The 25,872-nt window shown below is 44.3% G+C and overlaps 1 protein-coding gene across 3 annotated transcripts in view; it reads right to left on the bottom strand.

The window, feature by feature from the left end:
• The window catches only part of ZFYVE28 (zinc finger FYVE-type containing 28), a 635,647-nt gene that overhangs the window by 244,117 nt on the left and 365,658 nt on the right, over nucleotides 1-25,872 (bottom strand). For all 3 annotated transcript variants that reach the window (XM_078678591.1, XM_078678592.1, XM_078678593.1), the window contains exon 4: nucleotides 21,320-21,522. In XM_078678591.1, the coding sequence (XP_078534717.1) occupies nucleotides 21,320-21,522 (203 nt within the window). The remainder of the gene's footprint in view (nucleotides 1-21,319; nucleotides 21,523-25,872) is intronic.

Raw genomic sequence — 25,872 nt, 5'->3', positions numbered from 1 at the left:
TCTCAAACTCCTTGTACCATGGACTTCCACAATCACTGCTTCGCCGTCTCCAAATTGTACAAAACCAGGCTGCTAGACTCATTCATAAAACCCCAAAGTGGCAATCCGCTAAACCTCTGCTGCGTAAACTACATTGGTTGCCAATCGAACAAAGGGCAGCCTTCAAGATCGGCTGTCTGACGTTCAAACTCTCTATTGCACCAGCCCTGTCTTCCTTAAAACCTTGATTGTGGAGCACCGCCTGGTGCGTAATCTTCGGTCGGCTCACCTCCATCTGCTGGTTACCCCGACCATTAAACTTAAAAAGTTTGGCGGCCGACGGTTTGCCCATTTGGTCCCCAAACTGTGGAACCCCCTTCCCGTGTCAGTCAAATCAAGTTGCTCCCTATTGAACTTCAGGAAGCTCCTAAAAACCAGACTCTTCACTCTGACTGTTTAGCCTGCCTCTTTGCAATCTCTGCACCCTTTAGGGCCAGGAAACTTATGGTGTCAGTGCGCTCTACAAATTCCACCTAACATAACATAACATAACATAATTAAATTAATACAACGCCTCCTCAGGAGTAGTAAGCGATATATAAATGCTATTTATTTTGGGCAAATACTGTGAAAGATCAACACACTGACGACATTCGTACAGTGCATGCATATCTCCTAAACAGAGCATGAACAAAGTGAAAAGTTGCCTCTCTTAAGTACGTGTGAAGGGCTACCAAGGTGTGAGCCTTTGTTTTCCCTCTGCTGTATTTGCATCAGGTGTGAGGCTTCGGATTGTTGCCAGCCAGGAAACTCCAGCAAAAGGAGGCCTGATGACCCCTCGTATTCGCCCTTTGTTATGGGCCCTGCAGGAGTCAGAAATAAGAGAGCCCCTCTCAGCCTGCACATTGTTGCGATCAAAGCCGACAACAAAGTACAGGCGCTGCTGAAATTGTCCTGGTGTTTGGAAATTACACCGTGACAAATTCATAATCTTTTTCAGTGGGGCCCAATTTCTTGGCAGGGTGGACGGCGTCCACCCTGTGAAAAAAGTGGGTGGACGCTGTCCACCCGCGTGTACCCCCGACTCGAGGTGATTGAAGAGAATTGAACACTCTACTTGCAGGTCAGTGACTCCACACAGTGGGGAGGCTCTTGAGCTCATCCCTTTTAGTTCATTGTCAGAATTCCAGATGAAGTTTTCGTCTTTGAAGTTCTTGTTCATGGAGGCGGTATTTGCTCTTCCTTCTAGACATGTGATTTGCACAAAGGGTTGCCTGATTTTCAACACCTTCCCGTGGTGGTCGACTCCCTTCTCTGTCTATCCTGATTCACAGTCTAAGGATTGCCACATCTTTTAGACGTTGGGATCATGGAATGTGCCTTATCTGTGTACTTCAGTTTGGCTATCATTTCTGGCTACGTATGTAAAAGCATCTCATCGTGCCATCCATGTTTTCTTCCAGTCATACATGTTTGTGGGGTTGCTGCAGACTGGTGTATGATATTAGAGCTTTGTGGGTGCACCGCTAAGGGTGGCAGGTGACACACACGAGTACTGCTGTCGAAGGTCTAGCACTTCTGGATGGAGCAGCTTCCCTCCCATGACAGCTTCTCTTAGTAAGTGATTCATTTAGCTATTTTTGAAACCTGATGAAAGTGCTGGTGGAGTTTAAGAGGAAGAACAGTATTTGGCTGACCCCCTTAAACACTGTGTGGTTGTGTGGCATTCCTCAACCGCATATCAAATCCTGAAAAGAGAATACATTGCGTTTAATCTAAGCTACTCACTAAGGCTGCTATGTCAGGCCGGCCCATATTATCAGATTTTAGTTACAACTCATGCAACTTAGCCCAGACCTACTGGCTTTGCCAGTGCCTGTTAAACTAGGCAAGTTCTAGCAGAATTCAGCGCGAGGAGTTGGATGTACAAATAATTGTGTTTCTTGCAAATGTCGAGTTGGATTCCTTTGGCTGGGAATCCCAGTTCGCGAACTGAACCCTGTCATCAGTGCGACAGCTGGGGAGTGAATGTATGGCCATCAGTTTGTAACAAATCACCCGGCACCCGCTTGCTCCACTTTTATACATTGGCTTGGCTTGAGTCTCATAGGCATGCTGGCATCTGCAGGCTCAGACTGATACCTACGAAAGCAGAATCAACAGATAGGGGGACCTTAAGGGTCCGTTCTGGCCAATATACAAATTTACTTTTACACTTTCGAGTTAGCAGTGGCAATGTAAGTTTGTTCTCTCTTGCTCCTCCACCACATGATTGGTGGAGCACGGGTCTGTGATGTCGACTGGGCGTGCAGTGTGCCTCCTCTTGAGGCAGTCTGGCCCAGGCCGGGATCATGGTAGGATATAATAAGGAATGGGTGGGAGAGGGAAAGGGTGGGAAAATGGAATGAATGGGAACACTAAAAAGAACCAAGACCCATGTCGGTTCAGGACAGGATGTCCCACAGTTCGGCTGCTGCTCGTGTCAGAGGCGAATGGCAGCTCCAGATGGACACGGCATGTCCTGCCCAAGAAATCCACTTCCCCGTTGTGCAGAACAAGGAACACCCATCCTGCAGGCCGAGTATCACGGGCTCGGAGCAGAGGTCACGTGCTAGGCCATGGCCATCTGTATTGTCACCTGCATGTTGGCCACCAACATAAAAGAAAGACCACCGCTTTCTGCTGTGTGTTCAATGTGTGTAGCTGGGGGCGTGTATGCAAATAGCAAGTAGTCAGCCAATCATTCAGCAGTGGGTGGGTAAAGGGCCAGGGTATGCTGGAAACTTGTTTACAACTAAAAGAGGGATCTTTAACCGGGCTGGGAGCAGAAGCCCGGGGAGGGATAATGGAAGCCCAATAAACAGAGATATATTATCACCATCAGGGGGAAGCAAACCCAGGCATGGGGTCGCCTCTAGGAACCAGCTTTAGCAAGAGGCACCCAGCTTTTGCACAAGCATGCACCTTGCAATGGGCACAGCTGGTCTGTGCACAATAAGGAGAATAGCTGCAGCAAGGAGCCCACTTGCATTTTCTGCATGCCACCTTGCTGTGGTGTAGGTCTCCAGAGGGCTGCTTTAATCAGGGATCCAAACCTGGTCTGGGCTGCAGCCCTACGCAAGGCTGTGTGTATTTTCGACAGAGAGGCTTTTGGAGCTAGAAACAGGGAGCACAAGCTAAGAGCAGGCATGTGAGGGGGTGAAAAATGTTTTTCAAAACAAGCTGCTTGTTGTGTAATGGTAGGTTTTAACAAGCAGCGATGAGGGAAGGGGTGGTGTGATGGTTGAAGAAGCAGCAAATACACATGTGCTCATGTTAGGGGCTCTTTAACAAAGAAAAACGTAGTTCCTGAAACAGATCTTAAAATGAAAGCAGTGTAGGGATAGTGTAATTTGTCCCTGGTCTCAGGGAAGCATAAACCTAGGAAGAGGTATGGAAAATACATGTCGGGGGCAAATGGGGAGAAGGAATATGGGTGCGACAATAGAGCCAGTAAAATCGGAAGCCCATGGGAGGGCTGAAGCCTGCAAAGTATATACATGTCTCGAAGTGACCGCACAAGCGCTGTCTAGCCAAGACCTAATAAGTGCCTGCGACCACCAAGTACAACCACTGCCTATGGTATTGGTATCGTACCTAGCGAGGCTTCAATCCCCCTTACTGCCTGAAAAAAACAGACAACACCTATGAGGGGATTCATAAGGCTTTAGTTATCACAAAATAAATTATAGCCTATTTACAAGCAATCAACAATTTTTAACTAAAGGTTTGCCAGAACACTGGATAATATTCAATAAGGCCAGACAAGACAATCTGGTAGCCAGTCCTGGAATTGGAAACAATTTACTCCTGGAACCCATACATCGGGGGTCAATGTGTGGCAGAGGAAAGGGGGTGGAGTCACGAGGGGAGGAGCTTAATAAGCAGAGTCTGGCAGTCAACTTATACATTTTGTATTTAAGGTCGAGCCTGGGCAGCGCATGCACTGCTCTGCAAGGCATGCTGTTTTAGAATATGGAAATTAAGCCCGGCCATATTTTTTTCATTGGATTGCGTCATTGTCCTTCGTAAAGGCTGGCTTCTGCTTCGTTAATAGGCTTGTTAGTCCCTCCTTAGTACCGCCTTGCCTTCATTTGTAACCTCCCATGAGGACTGGCCCTTTTACTTATGTTGCTACACGGTATGTTTATTTTAGTCTGTAGACACTACTTTCTTTAATAAGTTTCTGTTGCTGCAGGCACTATGTGCAGCGCGCCATGCACGCTATCATTTAAAAGCTGCCCGGGACAATTGCGGCCGCTGTTTTTCCATCTGCTTCCCTTTTCTTTAATCATAGTTTCTTGCAAATCAACAAGTTTAGCAGCCAGTGTATTTAAAGTCTATTTCATCAATTCGCGCTGTCTCACTTGTTCTACCTATACACCATACCGGCAAGGGTGAGGTCGGTTGACAAGGGGGACAGTAACAGGCTCATTTTCTGTGACCCAGCACAAAAACACAAAACTAAAGTGTGGCTCAAGAAAAAGCAGGCAAAGCTAAAAACGTTAAAGTTATAAAGACAATTTACAGTAAAACCAGGCAACACTGGGCAGTAATATATTTATTAAATGCATTTTAATAACCAGGTTTAGACGTAAGTGCACACAGTTTTAGTGTAGAATCCTGAATGTATGTTCAAAATGTGTCCGTTAGAAAGGTAATTGCTGAAAACTGTCAATGCATGTCTGCTAACGTGGGTGCATTATTATTTTATTTTTTTACTCTTTATTGACTTGATTTTTGTTCTTTCCAAGCCCCCCAAGCTGCGCTTGCATGTTAATAGAGGCCACATCCCTTTCTTTAGAAGAGCCGTCTCGAAAGAAAGCATTTGTTTTTTAAACACATGCTTTTTTGGTAAAAGTGCCCCATACGCGCTTTTACTTTAATGGCGGCCTTGCCCCTTTCTTTAGACATGGCTCGTCTAAGAAAGGGGCATGGCCTCTATTAACATGCAAGCGCGGCATGGGGCGCTTGGAAACAAATAATATGTGCAATGCATTAGGTCTCGCATTTGCAATAATTTAGGCTATTGTCATTTACTATGCCAATCGCTCAACCTCTTGTAAATGCAAGACCTATTGCATTGCAAATACTTGTTTAAATCTGCTGCAAAGAAATTGATAACCAGGACAAATTCGAAAGAAAAGGTGTCCTAGCCCACTTACTTTGTCACAAAAGAGAATGCATTTAAAAATAGCTTGCAGGGTTAAGACACCTGCCACAGAGATCTCTGAATGGGCAGCAATTATGAGGGGATTATAACAGCAGTCCGATAACTCTGGTTGTTAATACTGTTCTGGGAAAGTTCTGGGGTTTGTTCAATCACAGTTTTGACTCAAAGTAGGATAGAGCGTTAAAGTGCCTGCTGCCAAGCACATCATGTAACATGCAGATCACTCATTGTTTTTTATGTAGATAGGTAACTGGGCTACTGTTTTTAACAACGAGATAATTTTGTTACTTCCAGTTCATACATTGTAATTCTTCTAAAACATAGCAAAGTGAGTTATGAACCAGCATCAAGGAGCTGCATGCAAACTTAAGTCATGGGTTTAGATCCTTATTGTTTTTTTTTCTCAATCTGTTTGTATTCTAACATTGCAAAGAATGGCTTTTCTGGGAATTAAATTCTTGTTAGTACAGAGAAAACTTTTATATCCTTACTCTGTGTTTCTCCCGACTGTCCACTTTTGACAAATAACAATTACAAACGTTGCCGATATGCGATTCCGACAGCTTCTAACTCTCATTGTCTTAAGTAGCATTTCCTGTACATTGATTTCCACATTTGTAGAATTTATTGTGTTTCTGTGTGTGATGTCAAGCGCTGTGACTCCCCACAACTGGGATGTACAGCGCTATAAAAGAGCCCAAAACAAAATGAGTAGTTGCAATTTAAATCAATATTAGTGTAATTACTCATACACACAGATAGAACTTGCACTCCTACAGTATATGCACGCCTTGTTCATGGGTGAGGGGGGCCTGGGGGTTGAACAAAGTTAATAACCTGCCTCCAGGCCATAGTTTCTCTAAAGTACTTGTTAAGTGATAAGCTGTGTGCCTACGTTTCCTTCCACTTCATTGCCATCTAGGTGTTAGGCTCCAGATGGCTTCTAGCCAGGCTGATCTTGAACAAAAGAAGGGCAGATGGCCCTTTAAATCAGGGTTTTGTTTGTGCCCGGCTGGAAGTGAAAATAAGAAAGCTCCCTCACTGGCTGCAGGCAGCTGCACCAAGTGAAATGCAGACAAATAGCAGGAGCTGCTGAATTGTGGTCCACTGTCAGAAAATCACACCAGGACAAATTCAGCAGATTTCCCTGGGTCAGATGGCCCTAGATGCTGCCCAGAGATAGCTATTGGAACTCCGATCCGAGTCAATCCCACTGCTTTCCAGCATTGCTAGTAACATTAAAGATAACAACTGCATCCAAAACTGTGCCAAAGACAACCACCTTAAGCGTCCTTTTTGAGTGGGGAATGACCCAAGATAAACCATCCAAGTCCCGTCCTGTGGACAGTAACAGTCACTGGGCGAGAGCCATGAGTCCCTAAAAGAAAATCCCACTGCCCACATCTGGGAAAAATATGACATTTTGAAAGTTGATAGTGGGGCACTCTTTGTACAAATAAGTAAATCAATTTCCAAACCCTATTCTGTGTAAGTATAGCAAATATATACAAAACAATTTTCAGTCCTTGTACATTCCTTCAACAAAAAAGTCCAGACTTCATGTAGTGTGGTAAGTGTTTTTTAAACTTCTTGATACAGTCAGACACTCAATACAGATGATGTAGCTCAGTAATGACAAGTAACAGACGATTCAGCCGACACGTGTTTCGTCCAATACTTTGAACTCTTTCAAGGCTATGTCTGAGAGGATATTCCCTCCCCAGAAGTATATTAATTAGTAGAAAAAAGGGCCAAGATTCTTTTGGACAATAAGAACCAGATTCAAATGGAAAGAAATAAACCTGTTTTCAACACACGTCTCCAGAATTGTGAAAGGTTGAGCAGCTAAACATCATAAAAGTCACTATATATGGTCTCACAGACTCAATTTCCAAAAGTAACTTGTTCCCCCGAATCCAGATTATGCCAGGGATCTGTCCCACAATGATAAGGAAGAACAAATCTAAAGTTGTAGGTGTCCAATTGATTAGTCCCAACGTAAACCGTGTATAATGAGGCATGCCGCAGTGTTTCACGTCCACTCATAGAAATAAGATCTTCTTACTTACAACTTTGGATTTGCTATATCCTTTGCACGTAGAGTTAGCGAAATACGGACCATATGGTCCTGCAAACCTTATACAGTATTCCATAGTGATAGGGTAGTGATGAGGGCACGCCCTAAATTCCTCCCTAAAGTAGTGCCAGATTTTCAGGTCAATCAGACTATCTCTTTATCAACATTTTTTCAAAATCCCTCTTCTGCTGCAGAGAGATCACTCCATTCTCTCAATGTAGAAGGGCTTTGAAGATTTATTTAGATAAGACACATTTTTTAAGGAAGTCAAAGCAAGATTTTATAAACTATGGTCCTGTGAATACCAGATTTCCCACTTCAAAGCAATCCTTGTCTGAATGGATTGTCGCCTGCATAATCCATCAGAATTCCGCTTTGTTTAGAAATATTTCGATTTCTGAGATTTATAAAGCTGGACTTTGAGATATGTTCACACCTTCACAAGGCACTATTGTCTTGATTCAAATCCAAGGGCAGATGCTCAGGTTGGGCAAGCATCTCTAAGAATTCTGTTTGCCTCATTTATACTTTTTCCTTTTATCTCTTCTGTAATAAAGAGGTTGAAAATCCAAGATAATTCCAAGTAAAATCCAAGGTTTATTGAACTGCAGCACAGTACATCCACTCTCCAAGTTACCAGTCCTTTTTCCCCACCCCAATCCATTTCAGACCATAACAATTCTAAATGGAATCCATAACACAATGTGCATGAGCAGCTATGAAGAGACATTCTATTTAAAAGGGAAATATGTACAACATTGGAATTTGTATTAAAAGGGAAATATCTGTAAACAAGAATACTACATCTTCCCTCGCGGATTTCCTTGGGGATGAGCTAACTAATCCATTCAGTGCTTATGAGTATCAATGGAGATCCACCAAGAGGGAAGGAATTGTTCCTTACCTGTAATCCCAGTTCTCTCTCACTGGAATCTCCACTGAAATAATCCTCCATCCCTTCATCCCAAGAGAAGAGATAACGTTCGATTAGATCAGTTTCTGTTATTAGCTGCGTCAAACAGAACTGAGTAACCTGTCACATGCAGGGCATGATGAGAAACACTGGGAGTCAAGAGGCTCTTAAAGGTGCAATGTTTTATTCACATTGTTTCAATGCTGCAGCCTATGTAGGCGCCATTGCCTTATCTTTACCTATTATTCACTTTAAAATAACGTAAAAAGACTTTGTGAAGGACATTTTAAAACACCACTCTTATTTATAGTGGTTTTAAAAAGGCTTAAGCTTTTCTCCCATTTTTTCATGTAAAATTATTAGAACTGGCACGATAGCCGATCTTAACACTACCAAATTCTACTTTTTTGTCACATATAATTCCTGGCCTTTCCAAAGTAAGGTGAAGCTACCGTGAAAGTGTGATGTTGAAAGAACTGATCCAGGTCAGTGTACATGGGCGGGACAATTCAGTGCTTATGATTATCGATGGAGATCCTGACAGAGAACTGGTAGTATTTGCTATGAACCGCCAACTGAGTAGAGGCAGTGGGACAACTTACAGGAATGGACATTAAACAACCAGCAATGTAATATGGTCCGTGACGTCCTCATTTGAAATGCCAGAAAAGCACAGAGAGATGCCACGGTTTTATTCTGCGGTTCAGACACAGTTAGTACTGGAGCTCACAGATATTGACATTTATATGGCTCCAACCAATCTGGAATCTGTGAATTCTTGCAGAAATCTAGGGAGAGTAGTTAATCTGGGCAGATGTATAGCACAAGAAGAAGGCACAAACCAATCCAATATATCCAACACACATTGCATTTACAAAGTCTCAAGAATAACTATCAACACAAGAAGCTCCCTTGTGATGCAGGGGTGAACGAAAGCACAGCAGTGCCACACACGTGGAAAGATCCTTCACAACCCAAGCCAACACAGGAACACGTTTTGGGGATTACCCGAAGCTTAATGAGTCGCTGACGACCATGAAATTGTGATATGATAGAGGTGCATGTAAGGGGTGAGCAGAAAATCTCCAAGGGGAGGCCAATGATGTACTATGCTGCCAACTTGGCGATACAGCATGACCTCTTCATCTCCCCCGCCACACAGTTGGGGTCTGGCAAGAAACAATGAAGGGACTAGCAAATCTATGGCCGGTGACGACTGACCTGACATGAGAGCAGCGACACAAGCCATCTCTCTGAAATGTGCACAATGCATCCTGTAGACACTTAGGGCATTTGGGAGAGGAGCAAACCTTTATTAATTGACCATGCATACCAAGCAGATGAAAAAAAAGCCCACAGAGGCTGCCAAGCTGGGTGCAGGTACTCTCACCCTCAAAGGAAGTGCACCTAAACTATTCCCCCCTTACTAGGGGGCCGCCAGTCGTGGTCTCGGGGTAGGGGTGGGGATAACAGGGCACTAAAACAACTCAAACTCTGGACAACAAACTTCCGCTAAAGACAGGGGCGATTGTCCTCTGTTTGGCGTTATGGATAAGGTGCAAATTCATCCAGCTTGTGAACCTGCTCACGCCCTGAAACTAGAAATCTCAAATGGCATAGTCATAGGCTGCATGAGGCGGAGGATTGGTTCTCTAGCTACCATTGTGTGATCCTGCAGCCAGCACTACATAAACCACCCCCCACCAGGCCATGTCAGGCATAAGGTAGCTACATCCCAACCCTGTGATATGCGAACAGCTGATGAGGTTGAAAGCCATTAAGCACATTATTGGCCACCCTTTTATAATTAGGGTGACTAAAAACAATCTGTGAGGTTTAAAAGCCAGTTTGTTGAAATTGTGAGCAGAGACACTAAATTATGACCTGTGCCCAGCTCATGGCTGAAACCATTGCTCTTTGTCCAGTATCTACAGTGAACTGCAATAGGTTCTGCAGGCAGGCTAAAGTGTGTGTTTCTAATGTAATGTCTTAATAGTGCCCAAGATCATAAATTGCACATATGGTTTGCACTCACAAAAATTTAACTTTTTGTATAAAGATACATTTTATACATGCATTTGATTCTCTCGTCTGATAACCCATTTTACACTGAAATGTGCAAGGCTTTTGTTGTGCACAAAAATCTGCAATGTGCACAAAATCCATGCAGACTTTACAAGATATATGTAGAAAGGTGTGGATTATAAACCACATTTTCATAAGGATTGTTGAAACGGATGCATGTCCCCACTGGAATGCATCCCACAAAGACATGCACATATTTATGCAATGTGCAGATTATGTATGCTTTGTACTATAATGTATGTGAATTACCACTAAGTACGTTTGGCCAGTAACAAATAACCTACAGCCAAACATTGGATTTTCCTTCAGACAACATATGTTATGTTAATGGATATTGATAGAACACAAAGACTCGCCCCCCGGAGGGGTATCGCGGTGCTGAGGCAGCAGATAGGTCAGGAAACAGCATTTAGAACAACCAGGTTTTAAGATTTGTTTTAAGAATTCATATGATGCTACAACAAGCGTATTTCCATAGTCCAGGCAACTGATTATCAGGGCCTGGACGAGGGTCTTCCGAGAGGACAGCGGAAACCACTGGAAGATCCTCATAAGAAGGTGCACTGTCCCGAAGCACATGCTGCAGGCAGAGGTCACCTGGTCTTTCATAGACATATCCACCCAATTTTAGTTTAGCCAATAAGATGCTAGGGGACGCTTCACCACCTCAGCCCTCTGATCTGCCAAGAACCCAAGGGAACTTATTATGGCCCATCGCGCCTGTTAAGAGACTAGTGGGTACTGACAATACAGCCCACTTCAGGGGAGCTTTCCAGTCCCCCCCACCCCATCTGGAGGTGGATTTTCTACCACTGTAAATGGGCACTGGCTAATTTTGTACTCGAAGATCCTCATCTCTTACTATTTTGGTGGAGCAGCCACTGCTTATTTAGGGGAAACCTCTAAATGCAGCAGATTCTTCTCTCAGCGATTGCCAGAGAAGAGGAGTGTAAAGTCCAAACCCTAAACCAGGCCCTAAGATGGAGCACATGCAAAGATTCCACATCTACCTGCTTCTTTGTGAATCGAGCCCAAGATGCCAATGAATCATACAGGATTGTACAAGTACTAACAATGGGAACTATTAGTCCTTTCCCGAGTGAAGGCGGCGGAAGGAAGGAAGGAAGGAGAATGAGGATGCTGGGTGATAATGGGGAAGTGTGAGGTGAAGGCCAGAAGCACCTCGTGAAGCAATTACGGAGGTGTTGTAAATGTAACTGACAACATTCGCAAAGCAGCGAACAGTCAGCTTTACACAGTGAACAGACCTGCGGGAAGCACTATTGTAACGCTTTAATTAAGGCCAGAAATGACATGCTCAATTGCCTTCAATTTCAGCTAATTTTGATATTGTGCAGAACAACAAACAGTGCCACGGATGTCCTCTGGAGTCATTGTTTTCTCTGACTCCATCCAAAGGGATCACTGCAATAGCTTTGAGTTTTTGGCTGCATTACATATTCAGAAACAAAGGGTTTCAGCAGCTAGAAAGAACAATGTCTCGCTGGAGCAGCTGGAGAGAGAAAAGGCAATCTCTTTTCTATTACTGCTAATGAAAAAAACAAGCGCAACAAGATTATTCTAAGAAATAATTTGCAAATGAAAATGAAACAAGATCCTTAAACAGTCAGCATTGAGGACATGTGGAAGGGGTTTCAGGAAGTGTGTGGTTCGCCGTGCCATATTCTCCGACAACATGGTTTGAATCTACATACAGTGGCGTTAACAAAACCTTAGGGTGGGCCCCCTGCAACAAATGGCGTGGGGGCTCCCCACTGCACATTTTCTTGCAGCCGGCAGCCACCCTGTAGAAGTAAATCATCTCTGCCACCTGTATCCACTTGACATCAGCACAGGTTTCTCGGATATGCTTAGCGTCAAAGAGAAATACGTTATCCATGTGGGTTGAGCATGCTCTTCATACATGGACACTAAAAACTGGGAAGTGTTCGTATTTTTTATGATATAAATGGTATTGACATATTTGAACTTTAGGGGCTGAGTGTATGTTCTCCTCATTGCCACTTCCCCTCACTGGTGCTTAAATAAGGGAGTAGGTGTGTATGGGATGTGCAGATGCAAATTAAATCTAGCCACCAAACAGGTAAGGATGAATAGGGTTATTTATGTTTTGACTGAGCAAGTTTATCTACCAAAAATTTTTGGAGCTCCCATTCTACGAGACTGGCAGTCTCTTTTCTAATTCATGCCTTATCCTGGAAGTACTCCACATCTCGGAGTTACTGATACGAGTGTTACCAGTAACTCTGGTAGGTTCTGAAAGTTGATCCCTAGTCTGCCAGCAGTCTCTAAATAGTGGTGGTCTACCCACCACAGAGCCAGCACAGGTAGTACATCAGAGAGGTCTGCCCTATTTTAGGTGGATTTTCTGATGCAGGCCCCTGTCAGGGTCTGCCATACCAGGCAGTGAAAATCAACACTGGCCACCACTTACAGGAAAGACTCCCTTCGAGTGGAGGCCATTATGTTTTTGGTGTTCAGAAACAAGAGGATGTCTATTCAAGTCATTGTCTGGGGTGAGCGCAGCCAACATTGATGACATGTGCATTATATACTGAATGGGAAGAGAAGGGGCTAAGGAGAAGTCATTGTTTATGACTGATCTAGAGCTGCCACGCGCCTGCTCTTCGCGAGGAGACAGTAGGAAGAGACCAGACCGCTCGAGACTGATGTCAAGGACAAGAAGTAAAATCAAGCTTGGAGAGTTAATCAAACATTCTGAACAGAGTCCGATTAAACACAAAGGAACCCTTCCATGCTGGAATTGCAATCATTGTCACAGCATTATCAAAGGTACTACCATTGACCATCCTATGAAGGGACACAAGATCAGAATCAGAGCCACAGCCACATGTGACACCTCCAATGTGTTGTACATGTTAAAGTGCCCCTGTGGAAAAACTTATGTAGGGCAGACTGAGAGAAAAATAAAAATCAGACTCAATGAACATAAATCAAACATTAGGACTAAACAAGTAAAATCTACTGTAGCGCAACATTTCATCGGAGCAGGACACAATGTCAGTCAAATGCATTTTTGCATTCTTGAAAATGTAGCAAAGGCTGAGGACAAAGACAATCATAGAACACTCTTACAAAGAGAGAACTACTGGATTTCCACCTTGGCTAGTATGAAACCATACGACCTCAATGACCGTATGGAATTCAGCTGTTACTTATAACTTTCACGTGATCCTTAGTTCGTACAGTGGTGACTAATACATTTACTCATATTGCACAAACCAACCTTTTGTTATTAATTTCATAATTACGATGTTTACTATATGTTCATATTTTGTTCTATTCAACTGTGTGTTGACTAGCGATGGTTCTCCCTTTAACGCTTTCAGTACAGAGTTTTTTCTGTTTTCAACAACCAGATCTTTATTAATTGATTCATAACATAACATCCTTCGTAATTATTTCTCAATATTCAGCCATGCTTCATACAATTTAGTACGTCCTTCACAGGACTTGCATTACATGACTATTTTCTACATACGTAGATTTTATCATCTACACTTTATGGGATAGATTTCAGCGTTGCCTAGTAACGCGCACCTACCCCCATCCTTCATGTGACCTTCATATGTCTTCTCTTCCTCGCCAGTCTCTTCTCATCCTTCCATTCGTTCAGTCCAATATATTTTCTTTTTCCATTTCTGTCCTCTCCGATCTCACTCCTTTCTTTTTCTCATGCGCTTCCCTGTTTATACAGTCCATTTTTCTCTGTACACTCCAAAGTTCCCCTCACCATTTCTGTTCTTTCCATTATTTTTGACCATCCTATGTGTTCTCTATTCTTATCCCAGGCATTCCCTTTTTTTCATTCTTTGTAATTCATATCATATACTTTTTCCAAACTATCCTGTTGCTATCTTTCCATCATGCTTTTACGATCTCCTTTGTCTATTCTCACACTCTCTCTGCTCTTCTTTTATGATGTCTCGCTTGTATCCTTTGGTATAGTTTCTCTTCCTCTCCACCCCTTCCCTCCTTTTTATCCCCAACATCTCTTCTCTAACACCTTTCCAGCTATCCTTGTCATTTATAGCATCTTGTAATCTCTTTCCTTATGCATGTATCTACTTGATACTGTCTTGCCATTTTCCTTTTCTTTCCCATTGCAGCTTCCTTTGTCGCCCTCCACTATCACCCACAATACTTTAGTTGCTCTACAAAACAAATTGTCTTTTAGATGTCAAGCCCCATGTATCAGTCACTGAATGTCAGCCCACCTCTGCTCTGATTTCTGGCTTCTCCAGTAGTTGTGTGGGGCTATGTCTATCTTGCGCTCCATGACCATCTTCCACTTACCTCCCTCCCTTCCCCAAAAAGGGCCAACGGACTCAAGCAATTGACAACCACAATGGAAAAAATAACATTCTGAATGGGAAGGATGGTTTCTTAAATAAAATACAGCTGATGCAATGCACTCTGTGCCCCTTCGCCATCGCTGGTCACAGTGCTACGGCACTAGCTGCACCACTGATAGCTGTGGCCCTGGTGACAGTGCCCTCTCGTAAAGCACCATGCTTTTCCTCCATTTGGCAGAAGCCGGGTCCTTGGGTGAACAGCTCTTCCAATACTTCTGGCTCCACAGTTGTATTGTAGCCTATAAATGACATGGAGCCTGGAACACTCATCTCAAACTCTCATTGGCCTTCTTCCCCTTGCTACTCACCCTGAACTCCCTGCCCCGAAGGTTGTTTCAATTTCCTCAAGAGAGTCTTCACTGGCATCTCCAGAGGGGCCAGATGAGATCCGTTCCCCAGGGCTATTTTTCCTGACCTCCCTTATGCTCTACTACCACAGCTGCTGTACGTACCAGATTACAGAGAACAAGTGTCCTATTAGCTTTCATTGCAAAGCGGGGCTGTTTGGTTAAAATGTTTAAATCTCACTTTGTAGGTGGGTATTGATCTATAAATATACATGCTGCATAATTTAATTTGGTCCTTCCCAGCCACATAAATCCAATGGCCCTGGTCATACATTCAAAGTACTTGTTGAGGGATTCTCATGCAGTGTAAGAGATTCGATTAAATAAAACCAGGGCCACATGAATTATGCGGCACTGCAGGGACAAATTATGCAGAAGGGTTTTAGTATGCAGCAAGAAAAGGCAAAGTATACACCGTAATGCAGCCCATTTCGTGATGGTATTACTTCATTATTTTGTCATTTTTACACTTGTTAAACTGTCTGGGAATTGGTTGCACCTTATTAGTACTAGTTTAACACCCAAATATAGAAATAAGCAACAGAAAAGTGACAGTCCACTTTTGCAAAGGATCTTCCACTGCACAATAACGCGTGTCAATGCATTTTAGTAATGTGATCAGGTCCCGTTGTCAACCCCGCCAGGATTGTACCCCCCTGAACCCTTACCGCTATCAGGGGTGTCACACACAAACACTTTCCTCCAAACCCCTCGGGTCCGTAACATTGCCGGAGCGGTAACCATGACCCAAAGTCCCCCGCCCCTCTCTCTATTCCAGGAAGCAATCAAAGACCAGCAACAACCGGAAGCACTTCACCTCGACCCCGGAAGTTCCACCCCTAAGGTAGTGACAGAACAAGTGAAAAGCGGAAGCAACATCGAAGACGTCGTCGGAGCATTGTGGCAGGATACTCAGACTGGCCTAGGAGACGGAGAAGAGGAACAACCCGAAGAAGACAAGTGGTCGGAGGACTGGTGGAGTCCTTAAGGAGGAGGCTGAAGAGCGGCCGTGGCTCACTGGAGAGCTACGGCGGACCGCGTGAGTAGCCTAAACCTCCCCGTGAGCACGCTAGGTGCTCAGTGTACATATTTTGTATAGATCTCTCCTTTATAGGCACCTATCACGTAGTAGAAGCACTGTGAATATCGTAAAGCACTTTCACCGTAAGAAGCCCGTCTTCCCGTCACGCTCACCCTGACACCCTTGCTATATTCTCGTTCTTCACCCTTCTTTCTTGTCCCTCTTCCCCGTACCTCCCTCCCTCACAACTCGTTCTCCTCTGCCCCCTCACTTCCCGGTGTCGGTGGAAGCATACGTACTGAGTCCCTGTTCGGACTAACGGTCCCTTGTTTCTCTTGTTGCCCTCCGAGGTATCTCCCCAGCAAAGAAGACAGAGCCCAGCCGTGGACCAATCCGAGTGGAGTCTAGCCGACCAAGAAGAACTACCCGACCCATCTGGAACACTCTGTACTAGCCCTTTCTTCGACTCTTGTAAATTCAATAAAACCTCGAAATAGCCCACTACCTACGGCCTCCTTGCCTGATTTTCCGGCCCGCTACACCCCCACGACCACAAGTAACTTTTGAACCATTTGAGCTATAAACAAAATGTATTTTTTGTTCAAATCCGGAGATTATGCAGCAGACGATTGATTTTGTAGCAAATGCAGCAAATCTAGGATTGCGCAAAAAATTCCTCGGGCCCACAGTCGCATAATTCCAGCAGCCATGAATAAAACACATGTCCCTACAGAACATCTTCAATCAATAAATCAATCAAAACACTTGCAGAGCGCGCTACTCACCCGAGAGGGTCTCAAGGCGCGGGGGGAGGAGGGGGGAGGGGGAGGGAGTGCCGCTACTGCTCGAAGAGCCAGGTCTTGAGGTGGTCCTGGGTCAGTCGTAGGTGGGCGGGGAGGGAGTTCCACGTCTTGGCCGCAGGATAGGAGAATGATCTTTTTCCGGCGGTGGTTCTGCGGATCCCTGGGGCGGTGGCGAGGGCGAGGCTGGCGGAGCGGAGTGTAGAACGTGAGGCGGTTGTGGAGGTATTCGGGACCTATGTCGTGGAGCGCTTTGTGTGCGTGGGTGAGGAGCCTGAACGTGATCCTTTTGTTGACGGGGAGCCAGTGCAGGTCTCTCAGGTGGGCTGATATGTAGCTGTGGCGGGAGATGTCGAGGATGAGTCGTGTGGATGCGTTCTGTATGCGTTTGGAGTCTTTTCTGAAGTTTGACTGTGGTTCCTGCGTATAGGGCGTTCCCGTAGTCTAGTCGGCTGGTGACGAGGGCCTGGGTGACGGTCTTTCTAGTTCCGGTAGGGATCCACCGGAAGATCTTACGGAGCATGCGCAGGGTGTTGAACCATGAAGATGAGATGGCGTTGACTAGCTTGGTCATCGTGAGAGAGGAGTCCAGGATGAATCCCAGGTTGCGTGCGTGGTCAGTGGGTGTCGGTGCGGTGCCCAGTTCTGTGGGCCACAAAGAGTCGTCCCAGGCGGATGGGGATGGTCCGAGGATGAGGACCTCCATCTTGTCGGAGTTCAGTTTCAGACGGCTGAGTTTCATTTATTCAGCGACGTTTTTCATTCCTTCCTGGAGGTTGAGTTTGGCAGTGGCTGGGTCTTTGGTGAGGGAGAGTATCAGCTGGGTTTCGTCGGCGTATGAGATGATGCTGAGGTTGTGTTTTGGTGCGATGGTGGCAAGGAGGCTCATGTAGATATTGAAGAGGGTTGGGCTGAGCGATGAGCCTTGGGGTACGCCGCAGATGATCTCGGTGGCCGCGGAGCAGGAGGGAGGCGGACTCTCTGGGTTCTGTCGGAGAGGAATGAGGTGATCCAGTCCAGGGCTTTACCTTGGATCCCGACGTTGTGGCGGCGGGTTATTAGGGTGCGATGGCATACTGTATCAAAAGCGGCTGAGAGGTCTAGGAGGATGAGGGCGGTGGTTTCCCCGTTGTCGAGTAGGGTCCTGATGTCGTCGGGGGCTGCGATGAGGGTGGCCTCGGTGCTGTGGTTGGCTCGAAATCTGGACTGGGATGGGTCAAGGGATCCATTGGCCTCGAGGAATGCGGTCATCTGTTTATTGACGATCTTCTTGATCACTTTCACCGGTCCGCTGTGGGTTTCTTCAGTAGGGCGTTGATCTCTGCGTGCTTCCAGCTCTCTGGGAAGGTGGAGGACACGAGGGAGTTGTTTACGACGTTCCGTAGGTGAGGAGCGATGATGGTGTCGGCTTTGTTGAAGATGTGGTGAGGGCATGGGTCGGAAGGAGAGCCGGAGTGGATGGTGTTCATAGCGTGGGCGGTGTCTTCGGTGCTGATGGGAGTCCAAGCGCTGAGGTGGTTGTAGGGGGCGTTGGTTCGGTGGCTGGGGGTGGAGTCTGGGCACTGAAGCGGTTGTGGATATCGGCGATCTTGCGGTGAAAGAACGTGGCGAGGGAGTTGCAGAGGTCTTGCGACGGTGTGATGTCGTTGCTGTTGGCGTTGGGATTGGAGAGCTCTTTTATGATGCTGAAGAATTCCTTGCTGTTGTGTGTGTTGTTGTCCAGCCGTTCTTTGAACGATGTCTTTTTGGTGGTGCAGATCAGCTGGTGGTGTTTGCGTGTGGCGTTTTTGAGGGCTATCCTGTTTTCTGTCGTCTGTTCGCCGCGCCCGGTTTTCTCGAGGGTTCGGTAGGATTTCTTCGATTCTTTGAGGTAGTCGGTGAACCATGTTGTTTTCCTGTTGCCGGGCTTGCCTGGAGGGTTCTTCAGTGGTGCAAGGGCGTCGTCGCAGTTGACGATCCACTGTGTGAGGTTGCGGGCTGCGTCGTTAGTGTCAGTGGTGGTGATAGGTGGGTTCTGGCTCAGTGATGTGGTTAGCTGGTCTGCGGTGACTTTGCTCCAGCATCTGCGGGGGATCTGTTTTGGGCGGTGGTGGAATGTGGTCTTCTTAGAGGTGAAGTGGATGCAGCTGTGGTCAGTCCAGTGTAGTCCGGTGGAGTAGCTGAAGGCAACGTGGTTGCTGGCAGAGAAGATGGGGGTCGAGCATCTTCCCTCGGTTTTGTGCATAGGATGGAGACACCATCCAGGCATTTCCCTGTGCTTTTCCAGCACACCTTTAACAAAACAAGATCCTCGTGGAAGGCACAACTCTGCTAGTCACTGACAAAAAAACAGGTTTTGGGGGAGGTTCTTTGCGGGACGGGGTCCACTTCATTACCATTCACCAACCTCAATCACTCATGTACAATCATCCCTTCATATATTTACTACCAATTCAACATCCCAGCTATACTTTGTGCCCTCCACTGCCTGCAAGGAGAGTCCTGGTCCTGTAACTGGAGATGCACATATCCTCTTCCTAGGGCTGCCATCCGGCTGGTTTTATACTGACATGACCAGCATGTTAATGTCCAGGCCATTACGAAAATGAGAAAATCACCTTATGCCAGTATTTTTTCTCTTTATCAGTAAATACTTTAAACAGTTAATGTAAGAAGAAAACACTTTAAAATGTGTTCTACATCAGCCCTAAGGTCCCCCGACTGATAATTTAAGTAAGCAAAGACAGAAAGGCCATGTTAAAAATAATATAGGAGATGTCAAAGTTCTACTTAAGAATCCTGTCCGGGTATAGCAAAATGTTAAGATGTGAACAGTATACTTTATTTTTCTCTGGGAAAGGTGGCAGCCCTACCTCTGCTCCAGTCACTACTGTGTGCCTCTTCCCCGCTCAGAGGAGCAATACCCTGTGGCGAATGCTCGCTCTCAGGGGCTCCACCCACGCTTGTAAAGTGCCAGGAAAGCTTGGAATGAAGGAGAAACTAGTACATTATTCTGTTTCTGTTCAATCCTGGCTCAGTCCATGTCAGAACCAGGCCTGCTGCAGCAATAGTTTAGAGAGACACACGGAGTCTCACAAGCTGAGGAGGTCTCCCTTCATGTAGAGAAGGCTGGGGGCCTCCTCACACCACAGGGGCTGAATGGGTGCCTATTACACCAGTCTATTAGCTAGACAATGGGCAAGGCTGGAATAATCCAGTAAATACAATAAAATGATTCTCTACAAATCAATAGGATTACTGAAAGTACCCTTAATACCACTACAAAGTTCAAACAATAGAAATGGGAAACTGGCTAAAGGGCAAATAAAAAGATGAATTAAGACTGTTTTATTTTTCTACTGTGACCCGTATGATGAAGGTTCATCAGGAAAAGTGATGCACCAGCAAAATTATTGCAGGAAATGGACGCAGCTACTTTACAGCATAAAGGAATGGAGTATAAGTTGAACAATTTTGCTAAAATATTTGAATTAAACGTTTCAAAAGCTGTATTCGCGCTTGTTCGAAAGTAAAATACTTATATGTAAAATGATCAGGGACGGAGACTCCGTTATGGCGGAGGAGCGTCACCCCACTAACTAAATTGCCCCCGGAGATGAAAAATAAAATGGTAATAAAGTTCATTTATCATAACTTTATTTTTCAATAACCTCACCCCGAGACGAGCGTCAGAACGGGGGCAGGGCAGCTATTGACAGGCGGCAGCAGAGAGCAGTGATGGGCAGGCAACTTTTAAGTTTAAAGTGCACGTCTCTTTGGCTAGCCAGCCAAACATGCACATTTTAAACCTTTCTAACCCAGCTGTCCAAGACAGCTGGTTTAGAGAAAGCATAGGCATCCAGTGTCCTCGGGAGAGCTGAAAGAGGCTGCTCCCTCCAATCCTGGCTCTTCTCTCATGCAGCATGAGAGCAGCGCCAGGATTGGAGGCTGCTCCCTCCAATCCTGGCTCTTCTCTAATGCTGCATGAGAGTAGCGCCAGGATTGGTTAGTGAAGTTTCCTGGGTCCCACGTTGGAGCCTTCCTCAAGAAGACCTGAGCAAGGAGGACGTCAAGCCAGGAAGCCAAGTGTAACTGTTTTTATAACTTATTTAATTTAGTTCCACCCGCCCCATCGCCCTCCATACATACCAGCTGCCACTGAAAATAAGGATAAAAAGTTGAGACTTGGTTGAGTTTTGAGCAAGGTTGGCGCTCACTTCTTAAGCTTTATCCTGAGAAAAGATGAAAACACTGATCTATCCTGATACCACTAGAATATGTTCAAGTGAGAGATCTGTCATCACAAGAATGTGAAATTAGTTTAGCTTGAGTGAATTTTGAAGTTTCAAATCCTTATTCTGTTTAACAAGACAGAAGCACAAATATAAAATAGTTACATATTCAATATTTATGACAACCTATTAAAACACTTCATTCAATGTTTACTTTGCAAAAAAACACATTTTCTGCAGAAGCAATCAAACATTGTAAAAAGTTTCCAAAAATTACCTTAACTCAAATTCCGCAAAGAGAACATCAAAATTTTTTAGGGACTCTTTCATTTTATCAGTGTACATGTTCAGATCCCTCAAGGCTTGGTCGCGAATAATGTTCCTCACTTCTTCCAAGCTACGTGTCAAATCCTTGGCTAAGGGGCGCATAGCCATACTCTCGATTTCTCGATTCATGATAATTGAACCAGCTGCTAAACACTGTGGAAATAAGGAGAGGGAAGCAATTCAGGGAGATTCACATTGTACCAGCTCATTTTCAACAAGTTTTAGATTTACAGCATTAACATGGAAAGACATGAAAACTAGAAGGTTCAACTATACACAGTTGGACAAATCAAATTACTGCATAATTGAAGTTTGAGTTGATATGATGAATCCGGTGTCAATTTCGAGGTGGTCCAGCCCCTAAATCGGGCGTTTCCAACACAAATCATCAGAAGCAATAGTCAAAAATACTTTAAAATGTTAATGATTATGTCTCATCCACCCAAATCAACCTTCAAGCTACACTACAAATTGATGAGAAATGGTTCAGTTAATGAAAGGCCTGTTTTTGGGGCCAATAGAATCACTCTGATTTCACCCAGCAATTAGATAGATCCGGCATATAAAAAAATTAAAATAAAGAGTGGGCTGATTTCTGCATGTAGTACTGTTTTATAGGTATGTGCACAATTACTTATCAAGGCACACACACCGAGATATAATGCAAAGATGGGGCTGATTTCCATCCAGCTGCAGCAAAACAAGATGTACCATATTAAATTCATATCAATACTACAGAAAACAAGCAGCTATTTTGGCAATCAACAATGTATACTTATGGGGAACTGTATACTTCAGGACAAGAAATACTGCAGTCACATTCAACCTTATATACCTGGTTTTATTTGCGGGCTAGTATACATACAATTAGAATCAAAACAAAACAACTCAATATCTATGACTCAGCAAATGGTTTAGTTTCTTTTTCTGAACTAAACATTTGTGTTGGGATTAAGTCAATATAAAGCTGAGCTGCTTGTTATATTTTCTGTGTTTTGATATCAGGAATACGAAATGCAAAAAAATCAACTACAATTAAAAATCAGCAATTCCTCGTACAATAAATTGTTCAATGATCTACTAGCGTCTATGTCACTCAGGGAAACACAGCTTAAAATTTGGTGATGATTAATATCCCGCTTGTTTTTAACAAATGAAAAATGTCCTAGCTCTAAGAGGAGAAACAATCAGTTGTGCCACCAGGCTTAGAAAAAAAGATAGAAGCGAAGTAGAGAAATTAATGGTCAAATTAGCTGAGGCGGCAGAACAACATATAAAGGATATTGCTTCTGGCAGCAATACTGAGGCTAGCCAGGGAGTTCTGTTGGCAGTAAAAGCGGCACTGCAGAAGGAGGTTACACTGAAAGCAATAGGGGAGTACCAATCATCAAGGGCAAAGAGGTACGAAACGGGTGAGCAAGCTGGCAGAGCGCTTGCACTCCGGATCAGACAGGAAAAAACAAAGAACGCGATTGCATGTATAGAAGAGGAAGGGATAACATATACAGAGATAAAAGATATCCTATTGGTATTTAAAAAATACTATCAGAAATTATATGAGAAGGATCCTTTTTATAATGATCAGGAGGAGAGATGTATTGACAGCGGACCTTGTTTGGATGATATAACAAGAATAGCACTTGATAAGGATATTACGTTTGAGGACGTTTTATCTGCCCTGCGAGAATTAGCCCCAGGGAAAGCATCTGGTCCTGATGGTCTCCCCTCGGAGGTTTATAAAGTAATTGAAAAAGAGATCGCTCCGCTTTTAGTAGATCTTTTTAACGGGATACTGTACTCTGGGGTGGTTCCCGATTCGTGGAAAGAAACTAACATTATAGTCTTTCATAAGAAAGGTAAGCCAACAGAGAATCCGGGGTCATATCGACCTATATCCTTAATAAATGCCGATACCAAGCTATATTCAAGGATCTGGGCTAAGAGGTTGGGCAGGATCATAGGCGGTCTTGTCTCTCCATGGCAACATGGTTTTGTTCCTGGGCGTGGTACGACAAATCACACATGTAGAGCAATAACTTTGTTTGATGCCCAGGAAGCCGTGGGGGGAGGGATGGCCATGATCCTGCTCGACGCAGAAAAAGCTTTTGATCGGGTGGGGTGGAGCTTCCTCTGGAGTATTTTGGCCGGGAGGGGTTTTGGCCCAAATATCGTTAGGGCTATCAAAGCTATGTATATAGACCCAGAAGCGACAATTACGGTAATGGGAGAGAAATCAGATAAGTTTAAGATAAGTAGAGGGACACGGCAGGGCTGTCCCTGCTCCCCCATACTATTCGCTCTGTATATTGATCCGCTCATTCAGAAGATTTTAGAGTGCCCTAGAATATCGCCAGTGATTTTTAATGGCTACAAAAACAAGATCTTAGCCTACGCTGATGACCTGGTGGTTATTACAACAGACCCGCAGCAGGCACTCCCAGAATTGGTACAGATGGCTAAAGTCTTCGGTCAAGGTTCTGGATATCTTCTGAATGAATCCAAAACCCAGATAATCTGCTCTAGGAACATACCAAGACCCGACATAAGGTATGTTGATTCTGCTATATATTTAGGGGTTAAGATAAATGCTACAGTGGGTAAGATAGTGGAAGAGAATTACCCCCCCCCCCTCATAAAATCCATAGAGATAGAACTGAAAAGGATGGATGCTCTTCATCTTTCGCTGGTCGGGAGAGTAAATGTCTTAAAAATGGCGATGTTTCCAAGGGTGTTATATCTATTTAGAGCCATTCCCCTATATATTGAGGAGAAAATTCTGAAGCAATTAGAGTCTGTCTTTATCAGGTTCATATGGCAGTACGGTAAGGTTAGAAGATCAACGACTTTTATGTCCCTTCCGTGGGAAAGGGGTGGGATGGCACTCCCGAACCTGAGATTGTATCACTGGACTTGTCTCCTAATCCAGATGTCAATCCTGTTTCAATGTGACACTGGTGCGACTATTATAGACAACCAGGGTCTCCCTCCTATCTTCAAACTACTGATGGGGGGGAAAGCAAATGGTCTACTGCTGACGGAACTGGAATATAGGTTCTATAGGAAGGCACGATTTAAGACCTTGCTAGGTGCATGGCAAGTATGGAAATTAATTTTAAAATTCTTTCATGTCCCAAAAATCAACCCTTCTCTCCTTTTGGAAAATTCAAGCCTTTTTCCTCAGTTAAGCAATGATGGGATCCTACAAGCCTGGAAGGGCTTAGGGGTTAAGACTATTGGAGACCTAATGGTAGGAGATAAGATAAGCGGGTTTGAGGACATGCAAAGGAGATATGGCCTCCCTTTAAATCAATGGCTTGTATATGGTCAAATCTCCGGTATCTTGCAGGCTTGTAGGCCAAAGCTTAAACCCCTTGAAGACTTTCCTGTGGTTGAGGGCATAGGAAGAAGGTGTAGGAAGATAAAAGATGTTTATAACATACTGGTGTCCAGATTACAGGACGATGTAGGAAAAGTAGAAAGTGACTGGGCAACCAAATTGGGAAACCCGGATGTAGATTTGGACCTAGCATTATGCTTGAATAAAAAGATCTTTCGAGCGTCCAACTTACGAGCACAACATTTTAAAACAGTTTTTAATCTGTACCATAGACCGGCTAAACTATTTGCATGGGGTGTTAGGAACGATGATTGCTGCCCGAGATGTAATAAGGGGCAAGCCGACTTACTACATATGTTTTTTACCTGTGAGCGACTGGCCCCAGCACTGGATGGAATAACAAAATTCTGGGAGGGGCTGCTAGGTCATAAGATCGATCTATCCCCAACACTGATGTTATTTGACTCAGATTCTAAGTTGATTTTAACAGAGGATGAGGCTGCTTTGGTTTTTATGTCGGTCGCTGTGCTCAGAATTATAATCTCGGCCGGATGGAAGGATGTTACAGCCCCGTCTTTTCAGATGTGGATGTCCAGATTCTTGGCTATTTACAATATTGAGTCTGGCCTCTATGAATTTAAAGGTATTAAAAAACGAGAAATGGGAAGACGATTATGGGCCCCGGTTAAAAAATGGCTGGACGATAGAATAAGAACTTGAAATGTACTGTATTGTAATATTTATTGACAGATCTATATAATTTTTTTTTTTTTTATCCCCACATGAATTATATTGTGCTTTTTTAACTGCTTATATATGAGCGATCCTATAATTGTATCAGATGTTCGTATACCTTGCTTATGGCTATTTATGTATTTTCTTATTGCACCATGAACTCCAATAAAAAAAGAAAAAAAAAAGAAAAAAAAAAAGAAAAATGTCCTAGCTATCGTAATGGGAAGTTTCAATTCTATTAAGGACACGGAGACGAGGATTAGGCTGTTCTGTCTTCATTCTTTATTACCAGTAGCCATTAAAACATCATGCAAGCAGAATAACATCAAAAGACTTCATTTCCCAAGAGACATTGGGAAAGAACAAATGGTTCATTCAATCCGCAACCAGTAACGCCCTCAAGACTCTCTGCGGATGGTCCTTCTCCCTCT

Source organism: Lissotriton helveticus, chromosome 2_2 (assembly GCF_964261635.1).
Source record: "Lissotriton helveticus chromosome 2_2, aLisHel1.1, whole genome shotgun sequence".
NCBI lineage: Eukaryota > Metazoa > Chordata > Amphibia > Caudata > Salamandridae > Lissotriton > Lissotriton helveticus.
Note: the sequence above shows the minus strand (reverse complement) of the source record. Positions and strands in the feature narration are given on the sequence as shown.